The 15,626-nt window shown below is 42.4% G+C and overlaps 1 protein-coding gene across 2 annotated transcripts in view; it reads right to left on the bottom strand.

Annotated features, from left to right (window-relative positions):
* Window positions 1-15,364, bottom strand: part of utp20 (UTP20 small subunit processome component) — a 29,162-nt gene extending 13,798 nt beyond the window's left edge. Inside the window, exons 1-27 of one of the 2 annotated variants that reach the window (XM_085136833.1) lie at window positions 14,989-15,364; window positions 14,733-14,813; window positions 14,573-14,639; window positions 14,337-14,469; window positions 14,060-14,248; window positions 13,720-13,801; window positions 13,185-13,322; window positions 12,919-13,074; window positions 12,690-12,842; window positions 12,445-12,579; window positions 12,235-12,312; window positions 11,979-12,157; window positions 11,733-11,900; window positions 6,951-7,039; window positions 6,474-6,579; window positions 6,191-6,341; window positions 5,972-6,034; window positions 5,725-5,892; window positions 4,950-5,026; window positions 4,620-4,699; window positions 4,264-4,516; window positions 3,992-4,174; window positions 2,972-3,062; window positions 2,742-2,827; window positions 2,106-2,231; window positions 1,399-1,565; window positions 744-952 (exon numbers count right to left, since the gene is read on the bottom strand). In XM_085136833.1, coding sequence (XP_084992959.1) covers window positions 744-952; window positions 1,399-1,565; window positions 2,106-2,231; window positions 2,742-2,827; window positions 2,972-3,062; window positions 3,992-4,174; window positions 4,264-4,516; window positions 4,620-4,699; window positions 4,950-5,026; window positions 5,725-5,892; window positions 5,972-6,034; window positions 6,191-6,341; window positions 6,474-6,579; window positions 6,951-7,039; window positions 11,733-11,900; window positions 11,979-12,157; window positions 12,235-12,312; window positions 12,445-12,579; window positions 12,690-12,842; window positions 12,919-13,074; window positions 13,185-13,322; window positions 13,720-13,801; window positions 14,060-14,248; window positions 14,337-14,469; window positions 14,573-14,639; window positions 14,733-14,813; window positions 14,989-15,039 — 3,459 coding nt within the window. In that variant the 5' untranslated portion in view covers window positions 15,040-15,364. The remainder of the gene's footprint in view (window positions 1-743; window positions 953-1,398; window positions 1,566-2,105; window positions 2,232-2,741; window positions 2,828-2,971; window positions 3,063-3,991; window positions 4,175-4,263; window positions 4,517-4,619; window positions 4,700-4,949; window positions 5,027-5,724; window positions 5,893-5,971; window positions 6,035-6,190; window positions 6,342-6,473; window positions 6,580-6,950; window positions 7,040-11,732; window positions 11,901-11,978; window positions 12,158-12,234; window positions 12,313-12,444; window positions 12,580-12,689; window positions 12,843-12,918; window positions 13,075-13,184; window positions 13,323-13,719; window positions 13,802-14,059; window positions 14,249-14,336; window positions 14,470-14,572; window positions 14,640-14,732; window positions 14,814-14,988) is intronic. The other variant, XM_085136834.1, reaches the window with a different exon arrangement.
* Between the last annotated feature and the right edge of the window lie 262 nt (window positions 15,365-15,626).

Raw genomic sequence — 15,626 nt, 5'->3', positions numbered from 1 at the left:
TTTTTTAACATATATTTCTAGTTAGAGAAATTTAAGAGGCTTATCCCTCAAAACTGTAAATACAAAAAAGTTGCACAAAATAGTTTCCCACCACAGGAAATTTATTTTGAGTGTCTTCATAGTTTTATTTTTGAAATACACCAATTTTTATATACTGCAGGAAAAACAAAAATGAATATTATAATGCAAATTTGCAGAAAAAGCAGCATATGCATCAAAATAAACTATTTCCAGCAGTGCAATATGAGTCCTAAGCATCCCAGAAACTACACAGAAAGTCATAAAGTCAAACATAACTCTTAAAAACACCAGTATAGGCTCAAGAGGCCCTGATGGTAAAAAACTACATTTCCGCGAAAATGACGTCACTTCCGGTTTCGGGCAGGTCATGGCGGACATGCCAAAGTTTGCGCTGACCTCTATTCCAAAGTAGGAAGTGTTACAAACAGCTGATCGGATCGGCAAAGCGTGTTTCTGGAATATTATGTTTTTGTCCCTGCAAGCGCTTTTTATGCAGTTTTTGCAAAGTTATATGTGGAAGGAAACTGTGACCGAGGACAAGCTGATGGCATAAGATGTAAGTACAACTCCTCTGGTTTCATATGCAAAAAAAATTATTGTGCTAGCTCATGTGGTTGCAGAGCTACCAGGATTTTAAAATAGTTACGCAGAACAGAGCGTGCTGCTCCGACCGGCTTTAAAGGGTTAAACAACTTCTACCCTGAAAGAATAATTCTGATTACCTGTTGTCTCTGGTCCAAAATGGTGGACACGGACGCTGTGACACACACTAGGATCTGCAGCACTTTGGGCAGGTAGACGTGGATGAGGTGGCCCAGTTTCTGGATCACCACGTTTATAGTGTTCAGCAGGCTGTGAAGACGGCCCAGCGGCAGGACAGCACCCAGGTCGGTCTCTGCTACCGCCCTCTGAACTGCAGCCAGACATGAACCTGAGGACACAGGAGGAGGAAACGATGAATGAAATATTGGTTTGTTTTTATAAACATTTGCATTAGATAGCAGCTCTCTGCGAGTGCCTGTTGTACCCAAATAGTCTGTGGAAGCACTTTGCTAGATGATCTCGCTTGGATTATCTGATAACGTGCAACAATGTTGTCCAATATTACTCAACAAAACTACATGGCATCTGCCTTAAAAGTCGAGCATCTGTTGTCGTTCTACAAACATAGAAAATGTATAATAAACTGTAAATAGATGCAGGCACTCTGCAACCTTCCTTTTATGTAGGAAAGCACCAGTTGAATCAAGTCCCTCACTACAAAGCGATGCCTTGCAGACAAGATGCACATTTTACCACAAACGGACTCAGATTAATTGCTACCTGTTGACACTCTGTCTGTTTTTATAAACTACTTGTCGCGTTTTCGTATCCTACCTTGGCAGTGATGGCTGACTGACTCAAAAAGCAGGTCGATGAACATCTCCAGCTCCTCAGCCTGACATCCCGCCAGGAAGCGTAGAATGATGGAGGACCGGTAGGTAGCGCTCGCCTTCCCCTGAAACTTGCTGCCTGCTTTGGAGCGCAGACGACCAAACAGGATCCTGCGTCGTACACAACACAACACTGAGCTGTACGAACTTAGAATAAAATCTGTGATTATCTGAAAGAAATGTTCCCCTTAAAGCCAAAATACATTTAGAAATGAAAGTTAAAGGTTGTAAAAAATGTTTTACTACTTCTCCACAAATCCACAGCATGAAGCTGTGATCATACTGATTTATGTAAAACACTGGACGGATGTAATGCAGAACAAGAAGATTTTTCCCTGTAATTGCTATCAGACGCACTATTAAAAAAGCAAAACACAGAAGAAATGTTCAGTAACTGGAGGGAATCAGACCAACAGCCAGAATGTGAACAAAAGCAACATCTTCTTTTTCTCGAGGACACCAGAGTTCATCTATGAATTAAGAAGGCAATATGTAACCCGATTTAATAAGCAAGTAAAAATACTGTGCAAGAATCAGAAGTTTTGGGCAAAACACCTTCTCTTTGTTGTTGTTGTGTGGTAAATTAAAATGTTGATATTGCTCATGCATGCTCATGCTGCCTCTACCTTTACAGTGGAACTTGTGCAGTACCTCATGAGCAGCGGTATAAGTTTGCCTCTGTGGGAAGCATCAACCACTCCGGTCTCCTCAGAGATGTTGAAATGGACGATTTCCTCTTTGAAGTGTTTGTCATCCAGAAGCCTCTCAAGATTCTCCCTGAAAAAATGCAAACACACACACAGGTCTAATCACTCTGTAAAGGTGTTGCAGAACCTTTGCTAAAATATCTTCTCCACATTGTAACAAGTTTCATAAGCACAAACAATACATGTGTCGTATGAAAGAATAAGAATTCCATCTACAAAATAATGTAATTAAGACTGAAAGCAGCTCAGTGTGTCAGGCTGATCCTGAACAAAGCACCACACACACACACACACACACACACACACGGCCCCTGGATCAGACCGTCTGTCTGCGGCTTGGCTGAATGTGTGGTAAATGGATATCTTGATAACAGACAGCAGAGAACATAATGTCAGACAGAAACAGCACGGAGGTGGAACTCAGCATTCCTACATCTGTAACCACAGAGGGCTGATGATAAGAGCCTTAACAATAAAACCACTGAAGAAGAGACAGAGGGAGAGAGAGCTGCTGCCAAAGAGAAATTGCAGTGTAATCACGTCCTCTCCGTCTCCTCAGTGATTAAGGTCGTTTCCTTACTTGTATGGAACTATGTTGGGGTCCTTGTATGTGATGACACACTCCAGGGCCACTTGCTGAATCTGCTGATCCTGATGGGTGAGCAGCTGAACAACAGATAGATAAGACAAGAAATCTGTGATACAACTGCAAGAAAATAGCAACTGCCTCAAAAATGACAAGTAAGGGAACAACTCGTATGTTTTAAGGACAGGGTGTGTGACGCTGCATGCTACAGACGTGGGCACTACCTGATTATAGAGCTCCTGGAGGCTGCTTTCCAGATAGAGAGCTCGAGGGTTGGTGAACTTGGCAAATACTTTCAGATGAGCGATGAGCTGTCTGAGAAACAAAAGACAAATTCAGTTCATTATGTTCTTCTACTTACTGTACAATACACTAGAATTATATTATAGTTATATCAACGTTTTATTTAAAAAATGAAAGTTTTCTGGTACATATAAGTTGATGAAGTCTTTAATTCTGCACACTGGGTAAAAACTACCCCCATGCCTATGCGCTTGCAACACATGGCCGCCCCTCCCTGAGTCTGCTGGAGGCTTTTTCCTGTTAAAAGCGAGTTTTTTCTTCCCACTGTCGCCTAATACTTGTTCATAGGGGGGAAGTCTGATTGCTGGGGTTTTCTCTCTATTGTTGTAGAGTCTAAAGCCCCAGATGGCAACTGTTTTTGTGATTTGGCATTATAAAAATAAAGCTGAATTGAATTGAACTGGTAACCCATAGGGCTAAAAAAAAAAATTGTGGCAAAAGCTGCAGTTCCCTGATTGGCCACTTGAGGCTGAATCCAAAAGAGACTCGATCCACATAGACTTCCATGGTTAAATGCTAAACGTCAGAGCAGAAATAACGTCTGCTAAAGGTTTGGTGCAAACACATTTTTGGTCTCTTGGTCACTTTTAACCCCATAAAACCTGGAGAGAAATGTATTTTTATAACTTGCTCTTTTAAACCACATCAAGGTGAAATTGAGGAGAGTGGTCTCTAAGTAACAAAGAACTTAGGTGGCTTTTTGGGAGATATTTTTAGACAATTATCCAACAAATAAATTGAATGCTGTGCAGTTAAACACCTTAAACACACTTTACATGAAGTCTAAAGTGAAAATAGACCAGACATGCCACTAGTAACTACGAATAATAAAGCAGCTATCACTTTATCAAATTATGGTAAAATCAAAAACAGCTTGCAAATCAGAACCCTGAAAACAACAACATCGCTTTGAGGACAGCAATATTACAAATATTTCTTACTTGGCCGTTGCTCTTCTTGGAAGTGACTTCCTCAGCTGTTTGCTTCCTTCCTCTGCCTCCTCCTCCTCTTCCCCTTCTTCCATGTGCTCAGTCATCCCTGATTTATCCTCCAGGGCAGCATCGCTTCTCTTCCTCAGGTCCTGAGTGGGCGCCACCAGCAGGTCTGTGAGATAAAACTCATTCCTGCAAACAAGCGCCGAGTTTAAGATCAGATAACAGAACATATTCTTTTGATAGAGTTTAAGGAAAATGGTCAATCAGCTGACACTGACCTGATAAACCTGAGCAGCAGCGGCGTCAGTTCCCGGCTGCGTGGCTCCACTCTGTCGGTGAACTGGGCCATAGCGCGCCACAGTAAACTGCGGAAGTTAGTGAAGTCTGTCCTTTCACTGGGGTCGGAGGCCAATTTCAGCTGCTCTAGGAAAAGAGTCCCCGCATCCCCGCTTTCAATGACATCACAGCCTGGCTCGCTCTGAACACTGGGCTTTTCTTCATCATCATCTTCTTCTTCTTCCAATTCCTTCTCTGTTACATGCAGAAAGCAGAATTCCCTTTTAACGTGTTAACGGGATTCATAGGTAAATAAATGCCATTATAATTACATGCTGTGACACAAGTACAGCCTTACCTGCCAGCCCGGCCACCATCTCCAGATGTTCATGGTACACCATCCAGAAGTCCTTGTTGTCCATGCCTCTGGCATGGCTCCTGCAACAAGGAAAGACAGAAACCCATTTACACCAAATGTTTTCCATGGATACCTCAAAGTGTCAATGTAGTTTTAAAGGAAATGCAGACAAATGTCTGTAATTTGACAGAAAGGCCAGTTTAGAGCAAATCCCCAGCATTCTACAGCAGCATACTCACTTAGAAAGGCCCAAGTAACAAGACTGGAGCACAGATGATGGAACGTACACGGTTCTTGAAGTATAAACAAGCGTGATTACTTTACACTCACACAATAAGTTCAATGACTGGGTCCCACAGTGGCCTGAAGTTCACGAACAGCATTGCAATGAGGTACCGCAGAGGAACCTGAAGTCAAACAAGAGGAAGGTTATCCACCCAAGCATCTAAAAATAAACGGGACTCGTATAACTTCTCTGTAACTACATTATACGGTGGCTCTGAGAGGCCAAACGGGCTGCAACTAAAAAAAAAAAAAAAAAAAAAAAAAACAGCAATAAGATAAACGCTGCAAAAGCACAAAACACAACAAAAACGGGAAAAAAGAAAACAGAAATAGAAAAAATGATTTCCAAAAGCACAAGGGAAATGTTTCTGGTGAGACAATAACCTGACGGACCAGTTGCAGGAACCAAAACATGCTAGGTACGTGTGTTTTAATCTCATGATTCATATAACACTGATGACGGATTTTTAGGCTAATAGTTAGGCTAACACACTCACCTCTCATCTTTACTTTGCTCATAAAACTGATAAATCCTCTACAACTGGTCCGTCAGGTTATCGTCTCCCCAGAAACACTTCCCTTGTGCTTTTGGAAAACTGTTTTTTCCTATTTCCGTTGTGTTTTTGTAGCGTTTATCTTATTGCTGGTGTTTTCTTAAGTTGCGGCCCGTTTGGCCTCTCAGGGCCACCGTAACATTATTATACATGCCAACATACTGTATTTATACTCTCTGCAACAATAATAAAAAAACTTATCACATGATAAAGAACACGCATCATTATTCATCCTGTCATGCTTTCATCACTGCTCCTCTCCACACCTGCTGGATGGTGCCAGGAGGTCCGCGGGGCAGGCTGCGCGGCACCAGGTCGTGTCTCAGCTTCCGGAGGTGAAGCAGCTTCTCTCTGTAGTCGTGCACTGAAGCCGGCACCAACTCCGCCTGCAGACACACTGCGAACACCGACTGCACCTCCACATTATCCTCACCCTGGACCAAGACAGTCGAACAACATTTCCAATAACTCCAAACTTTAAATGTGTTTCATGAGAATCTGCGGGTGTTGTACCTCAGTCTGTGGAGGGAGCTCTACATCGAACTGAGAGAAGAGCCTCAGAGTCAGCAGACGAATCTGAATTTTAAAAAAAGAACAAAACTGTGTTTAAATATGTCTGTTTTCACCAACACCCAAACCACCAGCGCCTTCAGGTTGTGACATATCTTAACTTTAAGGGGGGAAAATTTGGTCTTTAAACTATTCCGAAATGTCCTGTGATCTGGCACAAACCTTAGAAATGTTGGATGAAAGGTTGCAGTACAGCATCTGGTAGAGTTCAAGCAAGGCATTGTGGGATAGATGCTCTGAAACCCCACTGAGTGACAGACGGGTGTAGTACAAGTCTGCTAGCAGCAGCGCTGACAGGTCTGTGGGAAATTTCCTGTGACAATCACGACGACAGCGGTTACAGGTTGTTGAAAGGTGTTTAGAATCTGATGCAGTAGATGGAAACTGATTCGGCAACAGAGAAAGGGTGCTAAATGTGTTTTTAGGTCGCACGCGCAGAGCTTACTGTAGGATCGAGTTGACTTTTTCCACCGTGACCAGTGAGAGAAGCTGGGCAGAGATGTCCAGAGACAGGAGGCAGCTCAGGGCTTGCCTGGCTACGAACAGAGCAGCTGGAGAGAGGACAGGAAAGAAAGGAGTCACTCAATTGTTTACTTTTTCACCCCTCACCAGTTTTGGAGAAAACCTCATTAAATTTTGGGGGATTAAATATATAAAGTATTTTAATTTTCCTCTTCATTTAATCTGTTTTTGTTTTGGTTCCCAAATTTAGGGTTGTAGAAATCCCAGACATGAAGTTTAAGGTTAACTCAGACTTTTAAAAAATAACTAAAATCACAACCAGTTGGTAAATGATTAATTCCAGTCCTTATTTTATTTGCTTTGGACGTACTCGTTAATTACCCCACTGAGCCGTATGAAACTGCAACCAAATGAAAACATTTGTGTTAATAAAAAACCAACCACACAAATAATCACAAACCTTTCCCTAGTTTCTCCGCCTCGATCTCACACAGGAGGCGGTTTAGGAAAGCTGTCACATCTGGTACGACAGCGGCTGGAGCCAGAGGCCTGAAGTAAAAGAGTGTAAATATTAACATTTAACATGTTTCTCTCTTTTTTTGCCTGTGCATGAATACACTGTAAGCTGACAAAGAAAAAACAGAAATTTTCCCCAACTCTCTGGGTTAGAGGCCCCCAACGCCGACTAAATCTTCTTTTTTTTGGTACTGGTTTTATTTTGTTATATTTATCTGCGACACCTTAAAGGCCGGTCCATGAAAATACTGACGGATAGGGATGGGTATCGTTTAGGTTTTATCCGATCCGACCGCTTCGCCATGGGCATTTTTAATCTGTAGCTCTGCTCTAAAAGTACGTACGTACCTGGACCCGCCTACTATCCTCGGAAACGTAAAATGATTGGCTAGAATCCAAAGTGTATGACATCTCAGGAAAAAAAAGCACCGAAATAAAGCACCGAAATGTGCGCTTCTTTTCGGTCTGGTTACTACCGTTTATGTCAGAACCAGTACCCATCCCTACTGACGGACATAAACCGGTCCGTGGTGCTAAAAAGGTTGGAGACCACTGCTCTGGGTTGCCTCTGAGGTGTGGTCGGGTTTTTATTTTAAGCACTTGGGTCGAGTTTGCCATGAAAATCCAGAGGAAGTGATGGATCCCTGGCTCCTGAATGCCTCACTTCTGCTCCCTGGTAGCAGCAACTTTGAGCCACAACTAGGAAAGTTAGCAACCTTTGTCCAAACTACAGGCTCCCAGCACAAAAGCCAGTTTTACGCATTGAACAGACAGGAAACTACTACAACTACATTGCAGGACCAAAACTAATCCTCTCAGGCATCTTCTCTGGATGTTGGCTGCCTTTTGTTTTGTTCTCGGTTAAGATGACTTAACCCTTGTGATGTCCACGGGTCATTTTTGTCCTCTAAAGAAATCTTTTGCTATCAAAAATGTGTTTTTTATTCATTAAATGGTCTGAAAATAACAGAAGTTATTCATTACTATACTATGCGTGATTGGAATAAGTTTTAAGTAATTTGATTTATTTATGGGGTTTTTATTGGATTTTATAACAGCTGCTGTCCTCAGGGGTCAAAAATGACCCCAAAGTACAAAGTGTTGCAAAGAGCCGTATTTTCACAACATACTGCTTTCAAACATCTTTGATCTTGGATCACTGATGTGTGGGGTCAAGCACTGGTCATAACAACCAAAACAACAACAACAACAGGCAGCACAATGAGGAGGCAGGTGCTCTATATTCAATGAAAGTTTATTTATACAGCGCCGAATCAAAACAACAGTCGCATCAAACTGCTTCGTATTGTAAGGTCGACCCTACAATAATACATACACAGAAAGTAGCTCACAAGCCTCCATTGCACTAGAGATTTGCATACTTTGATGAGCATACATTTTTTTACCATGTTGTGCAAAGCAATGAGCAGCAGGACAAAGCACATATTGTCCTCTAGTATAATGAGGAGGGAGAATCAATGTTCAGGAAGATCCAGGGTTAGAAGATAATGAAAATATAGCCAATATTTAGAGCACATGTTAACCTTTCTCTGAAAAAGCACATCACCCACCTGCAGAAGTGGAAGAAGGCTATGAAGTGAAGGAAAGTGATGAAGAATCTGAACTATGTTCAAGTAGGTTCTCAGGCCTCCAGGGCTTGGTAGTCTGAGGAGCTTGGAAAGAAAGTGACTGGGCTTCTTGAAGTTTCTTGAATTTTCAGGATGTGAAACTGAAATAGAAGATGTGTCAGAGGACTGCACATCTTCTATTTTAATTATGATGAAGACAAAGAATCAAGCAGGAAAGAGGAGTCAGCTGAGACAGAGGAATATTTGCAGTAATGTGAGGAAACATTGATCTGGTCTTCTATCCTTCCCAGTGTCAGACGATGCATGACTCTCTCATGTGCCTCAGAGAAAGACGATCTACCACAGTCCAAGCACATGTGCCAGGTCCCATACTCCTTCAGTTACTTTTCTACTCGAGTACTGAAAGCATTACACACAGTGTATTCTGCTTGTATTCTGCCTTTGAACGTTTACATGCCAATGGATGCATCAGAGACCAAGTTGGGGTTCAGTAACTTGCCCAAGGACACCTTGGTAAGAACTCCAGACTAGAGCACACAGAGATTGAACCAACAACCATCCAATCAGCAGATGAGCTGCTCTACAGCCAACTCAATGACGAACAAGGAGGGACAACGAGAGAGGAAGAAAAATGGACCGAATGCAGCTGTAGGCGTATGTGTGTGTGTTGATTCTTACTGCCGAGCATCCAGTAGAGTCGCTACGGCCAGTTTATGACATCCTGAGTCTGGTAGAGTAGTTTTAAAGGTGACACAAGATTAATCATAGAAGCACAAAAAGGATATCATTTCTTGATAAAGACACAATAGATGATCATCGTTCATGACACAAACGTGCTCCCATTTGAGGTGTATGGAGCAAGTGGGCGTGTCTCCTGCTGTGATGTCAGATCCTGGTACTGATGTGACTGTATGAGCACCAAGTCCCCTTCAGAGGACTCTGTCCAACAGAACATCCAAGTAAACCAGGGATGAGATAAAAACATGGGCAGCATGTGATGCAGGTCCAGCTGTACATGGAACATGCTAGTGTACGATGGCAAACCGTCTCCTGCAGTCAGGACACGCCAGTTGTCCCTAACATTGCAGAAGGTTTCCAAAAGAAAACAATCACCTGTAACAACTTGTTTACTGTATATGACCCTTGGCCTGCAAGTGCAGAAAGAAAGCTGTCCATGATGGGACCAGTGCAGAGGAATAAACCTGAGCTTCCTCCTGATGGGACCAGTACAGAGGAATGAACCTGAGCTTCCTCCTGCACTTGGGTAAAACATGGACACGCCTTTGTTCTTGCTTCAGGCTCTCATGTGTTCACTCAGACTCATGCCCTGGTGTCCTATCATGCCAAAATATAGAAAACTGTCAGGTAATGAGTTGGAATAAAGTTGAATAAAACCTTGAAACACAGAGATGGATGATATTTTATACTTCTTGCTTTATAAACAGTCAAAGCAAACGGGGTCATTTTTGAGCCCAGAGGACAACAGATGTGATTATTTGCTGCCAGTAAAAAACTTTAAGTAGTTTAAAAACAGCTTTCTAAATTAACTTTGACATAAACCCGTCTGTGATCATCTGTTAAAGCAGCCGACTCTGGTTGTGAAACGATAATCACGATAACTGATGATTTAATTTATTTTTTACCCAAAAACAAAGAAAAAAAATCATTTTTATGAGGTTTTTATCAGACTTAAATTTGAAATGGAATAAAAAAAAATGTTTAAAAATGTTTGAATTAAGTTTTAATTAAAAGTGGGGGAAAAAATCGACTTCATATTAATTAAGTATCAATCAAACCAGATGGGGACATTTTTGACCCCTGAGGACCACAGGTGTGATTATGTGCTGCCATATAAAATTTATAAATGGTTCAAAAAAAACTTTCTCACTAAAGTTCAACATACAGCACTCTGTAGTTATTCAGATAGTCAAAATTATCTGAACATTTAAATATTTTATTTTCTCAATTTGTTTTTGCTCAAAAACACAGTGTACTTTATGTAAACAAGGTGTGGTGGCCCTAAAATGTAAAATGTTGGGTAAATTTTGTGTTAATGTGTTGGTCTTAAATAAAACTAAGGTGTAACACTGAATTGATTGACAATTTATACTTTATATTTTAAAAAACACTCAAATGAAGTGGGGACATTTTTGACCCCTGAGGACCACAGGTGTTATTATGTGCTGCCATTTAAAATTTATAAACGCTTGAAAAAAAACTTTCTCACTAAAGTTCAACATACAGCACTCTTTAGTTAGACAAATAGTCAAAATTATCTAAACAATTAAATATTTTATTTTCTTGTTTTATTTACACTCGAAAACACAGTGTACTTTATGTAAACAAGGTGTGGTGGCCCTAAAATGTAAAATGTTGGGTAAATTTTGTGTTAATGTGTTGGTCTTAAGTAAAACTAAGATGTAACACTGAATTGATTGACAATTTATACTTTATACTTTAAAAAACAGTCAAATGAAGTGGGGACATTTTTGACCCCTGAGGACCACAGGTGTGATTATGTGCTGCCATTTAAAAAATTTAAATGGTTCAAAAAAAAAATTCTCACTAAAGTTCAACATACAGCACTCTGTAGTTAGTCAGATAGTCAAAATTATCTAAACAATTAAATATTTAATTTTCTTGTTTTATTTTCGCTTAAAAAACAGGGTGTATTTTTTGTAAACAAGGTGTGGTGGCCCTAAAATGTAAAATGTTGGGTAAATTTTGTGTTAATGTGTTGGTCTTAAGTAAAACTAAGATGTAACACTGAATTGATTGACAATTTATACTTTATACTTTAAAAAACACTCAAATGAAGCGGGGACAGTTTTGACCCCTGATCACCCCAGTTGTATGGAAATCGGGGGGACATTATGAGGGTTAAACAACGTTGAGCTTCGAGCTCCAGGGGAGGCCAATCCATGACTGATGTGCTTCTGTGTTCATATTTCCATCAATTTTGACAAGATCCCAACAGCACTGACTGACAAAAGCCCCAAACCATGACAGAGCCTCTAAGATGCTTTACAAATGCCTGTAGACACTCACTGTTGTACCTCTCTCCTGACCACCTCCTCATTTTGACCAATGCTGTTGCACACGTGACCAAAACGAGTCTGACTGCAGGGAGGAGTTACCTGAGATGAGGCAGCAGTACAAGCGCAGCCCACGGCAGCGAGAGGTTACTGACGGGTTGGTCCGGCTCATCGGGAATTTTGATCATTGACAGCACCAGCTCAGGCACAGCTAGCTGCTCTGACTCAGCATGGCTCCGCTGAATTTCCTGCTTCCTGCTAAACACTCTGCTGGAGGAGAAAACAGATTTACCTCGCGGAAAATGACACGACAACAGTAGAAAATAACACTTCACCGTAGAATCTCACCCTGTCGTCTGACCGGTGAAAAGCAGTGGGTAGGTTTCAAAGGCCATGGAGCCATCTGTGGGGGGCGGAGCTTTAGCGAGGATCAGACTGACCAGCACATCCAGGCTGCTGTGGCGAGAGAGGGCATCGCCCTGGTTGAACAGCCCTGTGGTGAAGCGCAGCAAGGTGGGGAGGAAGAGCTGGAGGACAGCAGAGGAAGAAGCCAGTTAGTCCGCGAGATTTAAAAGAAACAGAGGAAAATAAAAAGTGAACTCACCTGCTCAAACTGTTTCATGGTGAACATCTCTTTGGTGAACTCCAGAATCAGATCGTGCCCCACAGCGCTCCGAAATATCTAATAAAGAAGATTTCCAGAGAGTCCGCACGTAAGCAACGGGCAACTTTCTCTTTCTGGTCGTGTTTATAATGCAGTCCTTACGCACACTGTGACACCAGATGCAAAAAAACCATCTTTACATGCACAAACCTTTTGCACAGTCTCTTGGATGAGTGAGTTTGGCAGGCTGACGTTCTCCCCGAGGAGCAGAGAGGACGTGATCTGGAGAAGAAGACGGGAGCAGGAAGCTGACAGAGACGAGCTCTGAATCAGCCTCAACACCGTCTGCGAGGACGAGATCGTACGATGAGACGCCACCTTCATATGCCCGCAAATAATCCATGGAATTTAACGCATTTCTATATATAATTAAATCTCCTAGATTCTCCTCTCACCTGGCAGACAGACTCCGGTTTGGTAATCTTGGCTCCACCCTTGTGGGATGCCAGGGTGTGCAGAATGAACAGAAGATTCTCCAGCTGCTCTGTTGCCAGGTCTGCATCTTTCCCCTTTGCCTCCATAATATCCAGCACCTCCGACATGCTGGCCTTAAGAAGAGGACACGGCGCCATCAAAACACGTGAAAAAGATGCAGAAAAGACACAAAATAGAGTCCAGCCTTACCTGGAGGGACTCCCACAAAACCAGCATGTGTTCTCTGTCCACGTGATCGGCTGCTGCCTGGGCCGTGTGATCCAGAGCGTCCCTAACAGACGTCCACGGGAGAGAGACTCCACGGCTCATTGTTGGGCCAAGCTTACGCAAAGCCACAGAGAAAGCCTGCAAAGATAAAAAGGTTGCTTAACACATCAGGTTATATAAACAACACCTAAAAGTGCTTAATTCAACCTAAGTGACGTCCATCCCGCGCAGTCACTCTGTTAACTCACATTAGCAGCACAGGAGTGGAACATGTTTCGCACTCCTTTGCACATCTCAAACAGCAGCTGGCCCGTTCCCTCCACCTTCTCGGGATGCTCCTCTAGCTCGGAGAACACGTGGGTGAGCAGAGCATCGAGATCTGGAACCTGCAGGACAAAGCGACACACCAGTTCATCGGGGAAAACGACGACAAAGAAATACAGTAGAAGGAAAGAAATTGCTACAAGCTCAGGAGTTAGCGCAGGTCATCGGTAATCAGAAGTTTGGCAGCTCGATCCCTGGCTGCTCCAGTCTGCATGCCAACCTATCCTTGGGAAAGATGCTAACCCAAGTTCCTCCCAACAAGTACATCGGTGTGTGAATGTGTGCGAGTGTTAGATAAAAGTGCACTTAGAGGTAGAAATAAGTGCTGAGTGGACAGTAGAAAAGCGCTGTACAAGAACCGTCTATAATAATAGAAGATGTTCGATGGAAATGTACCGCAGCAGATGACAAGGAAATCAAAAGTAAAAAGAAAAGGAGACATGAACCCAAATCACCAACCTTTCGCATCAAAAAGGAGAAGCTTTCTGCTGCAAACATGCGGATGTGCTCCTTCTTGTGTGCCAGCAGGCTGCTATACAAACTGTGGGGTGGAAAGAGGTTTCACATTTAACCATCATATGTGCATCTGATCTCTAGTAACACAACCTGCGAAGGATGCAGAAGGAAAACCAGAGCACTTCTAGGGTCAAATTACAAAGCATCCACCCATTTTCACCCAGTTTGCTTCCCAAACTAGCTCCTTAGGTCGTTTTAAGTCTTAAAAATAGATTCCTGATTATCTCAAATTTCATTAAAAAATAAAAATCACTCGCCCCTCTGACTTTATGTTATGCCTCACCTGTAGATATTGGTCATGTCCTTCACCATAAGCCTCCACAGGTACTTGTAGAGGTAGGAGAGGCAGGTGAAACTCCACTCCAGGAGCTCTGTGTCCTTTGTGTCCAGCAGTGAGGTGATCAGAAGGAAGAAATCTGGGAAGTGGGGGTAAAAGTCGGTCTGCAGGTCTCTGGCCAGCTGCACCACGAGGCTGGAGGAAGAAATTAGGCGCTTAGATTGCAGCCTGATGATTCTATGCAAGCCTACAGCTACAAAAAATAACATAAAATACTTCTTACTCTAGCAGGGGTTGGTAGGCCAGACTGTTCTGGACGGCCAGGTGGGTTTTCAGAGATTCCACAATGGACTTCTGATGGAAAACCAGCATGTTGAAGGACTGGCTCTTGTTGGAAACCTCTTTCAGAAACGTGGCTGTGAAGGAAAAGTATTCGATTTGTGTGCAAATCTCGTCAACAAAATACTAACACACAAGCTCCCCCTGGGTTTGGGATATTTCATGTTTCTTTATACATACTGAAATGTTCTGTCAAGTTGAGGTCCCTCCATTTTGTCAGTCCTTCGGAGAAGTATGTTTCTACTTCCTGCAAAGAGAGCAAAACAGTCCTCACCAGTAAGACAGATGAATGGATGAGAGTGGTGTTCGTAATAAGAAGCGGAAAATTTTGATTCCAAACCTCAGCGTAAGATCCAGTTCTGTCAATGCGATGGATCACGTTGATGTTGACGTTGGCGAGTCTTTCAGCAAATGTGAGAAACTTAAAAAAGACAAAAAAAACAAAAAAACAAACCCAGATCACATGACTTTAAACGTGCTGCAGATGGTACACAAATTATTCTAAATGTGACAGAGTCATACCAAACTAGCCTTTCCCCAGCTCTGTCTTTGCTGCTGTACTATTAACACGCCGCAGAGTGTTTGTGGGCTCTTACCCTGAAGGTGTTCTCAGATTTGTGATACGAAGACTTGGATTTGATCTTCATCTTGGCCTCGTCGCTTGATAAGAAAAGAGCGGATTTCCAGAGATCTGTGTGCGATTTAAAAGACTCATGAAAACTGCACTTTGTTTTTCTTTCTTTCTTTTAGCTAATGTTACAACTGTTTACACACACGCCGACAACAGGAGGCAGCCATGCTGAGCAAAGAATTATGGGAAGTTTTCCTCTCTCCGCGTGGTTAGACCGAAGACAAGCTAAAAGGCGAGAGAAGTAACCCATAGTTACTTCCGGTTTCGTTTGTGATCTCTCGCCTCTCTGCTTCTCAAGTTATTTAGGTTCTAAATGCACAAAAAATTAAAAAATAAGGATTTTTTAGACTTTGTTAGACATGCCAGAATAGACTTCAACACAAAGAAAACAATAGTAAAGCAGTATTTATTTAACCCTGCCTAAAATCGTTCTACGGAGCGCCACTGGGTCCAAATCATATGACCATATCCCGATTACCTACGTTTAACAAGGACAACAGAGGCTGTATCCCAATTCAGGGTCTGCAGCCTTAAAGTACGCAGCCTTAACGGTCCACAAGGGCCGCGTATTCAAAGACCGCTAAGGCCGGAAGTGCGAGGCTT

This window comes from Neolamprologus multifasciatus, chromosome 17, assembly GCF_963576455.1.
Source record: "Neolamprologus multifasciatus chromosome 17, fNeoMul1.2, whole genome shotgun sequence".
Lineage (NCBI taxonomy): Eukaryota > Metazoa > Chordata > Actinopteri > Cichliformes > Cichlidae > Neolamprologus > Neolamprologus multifasciatus.
Note: the sequence above shows the minus strand (reverse complement) of the source record. Positions and strands in the feature narration are given on the sequence as shown.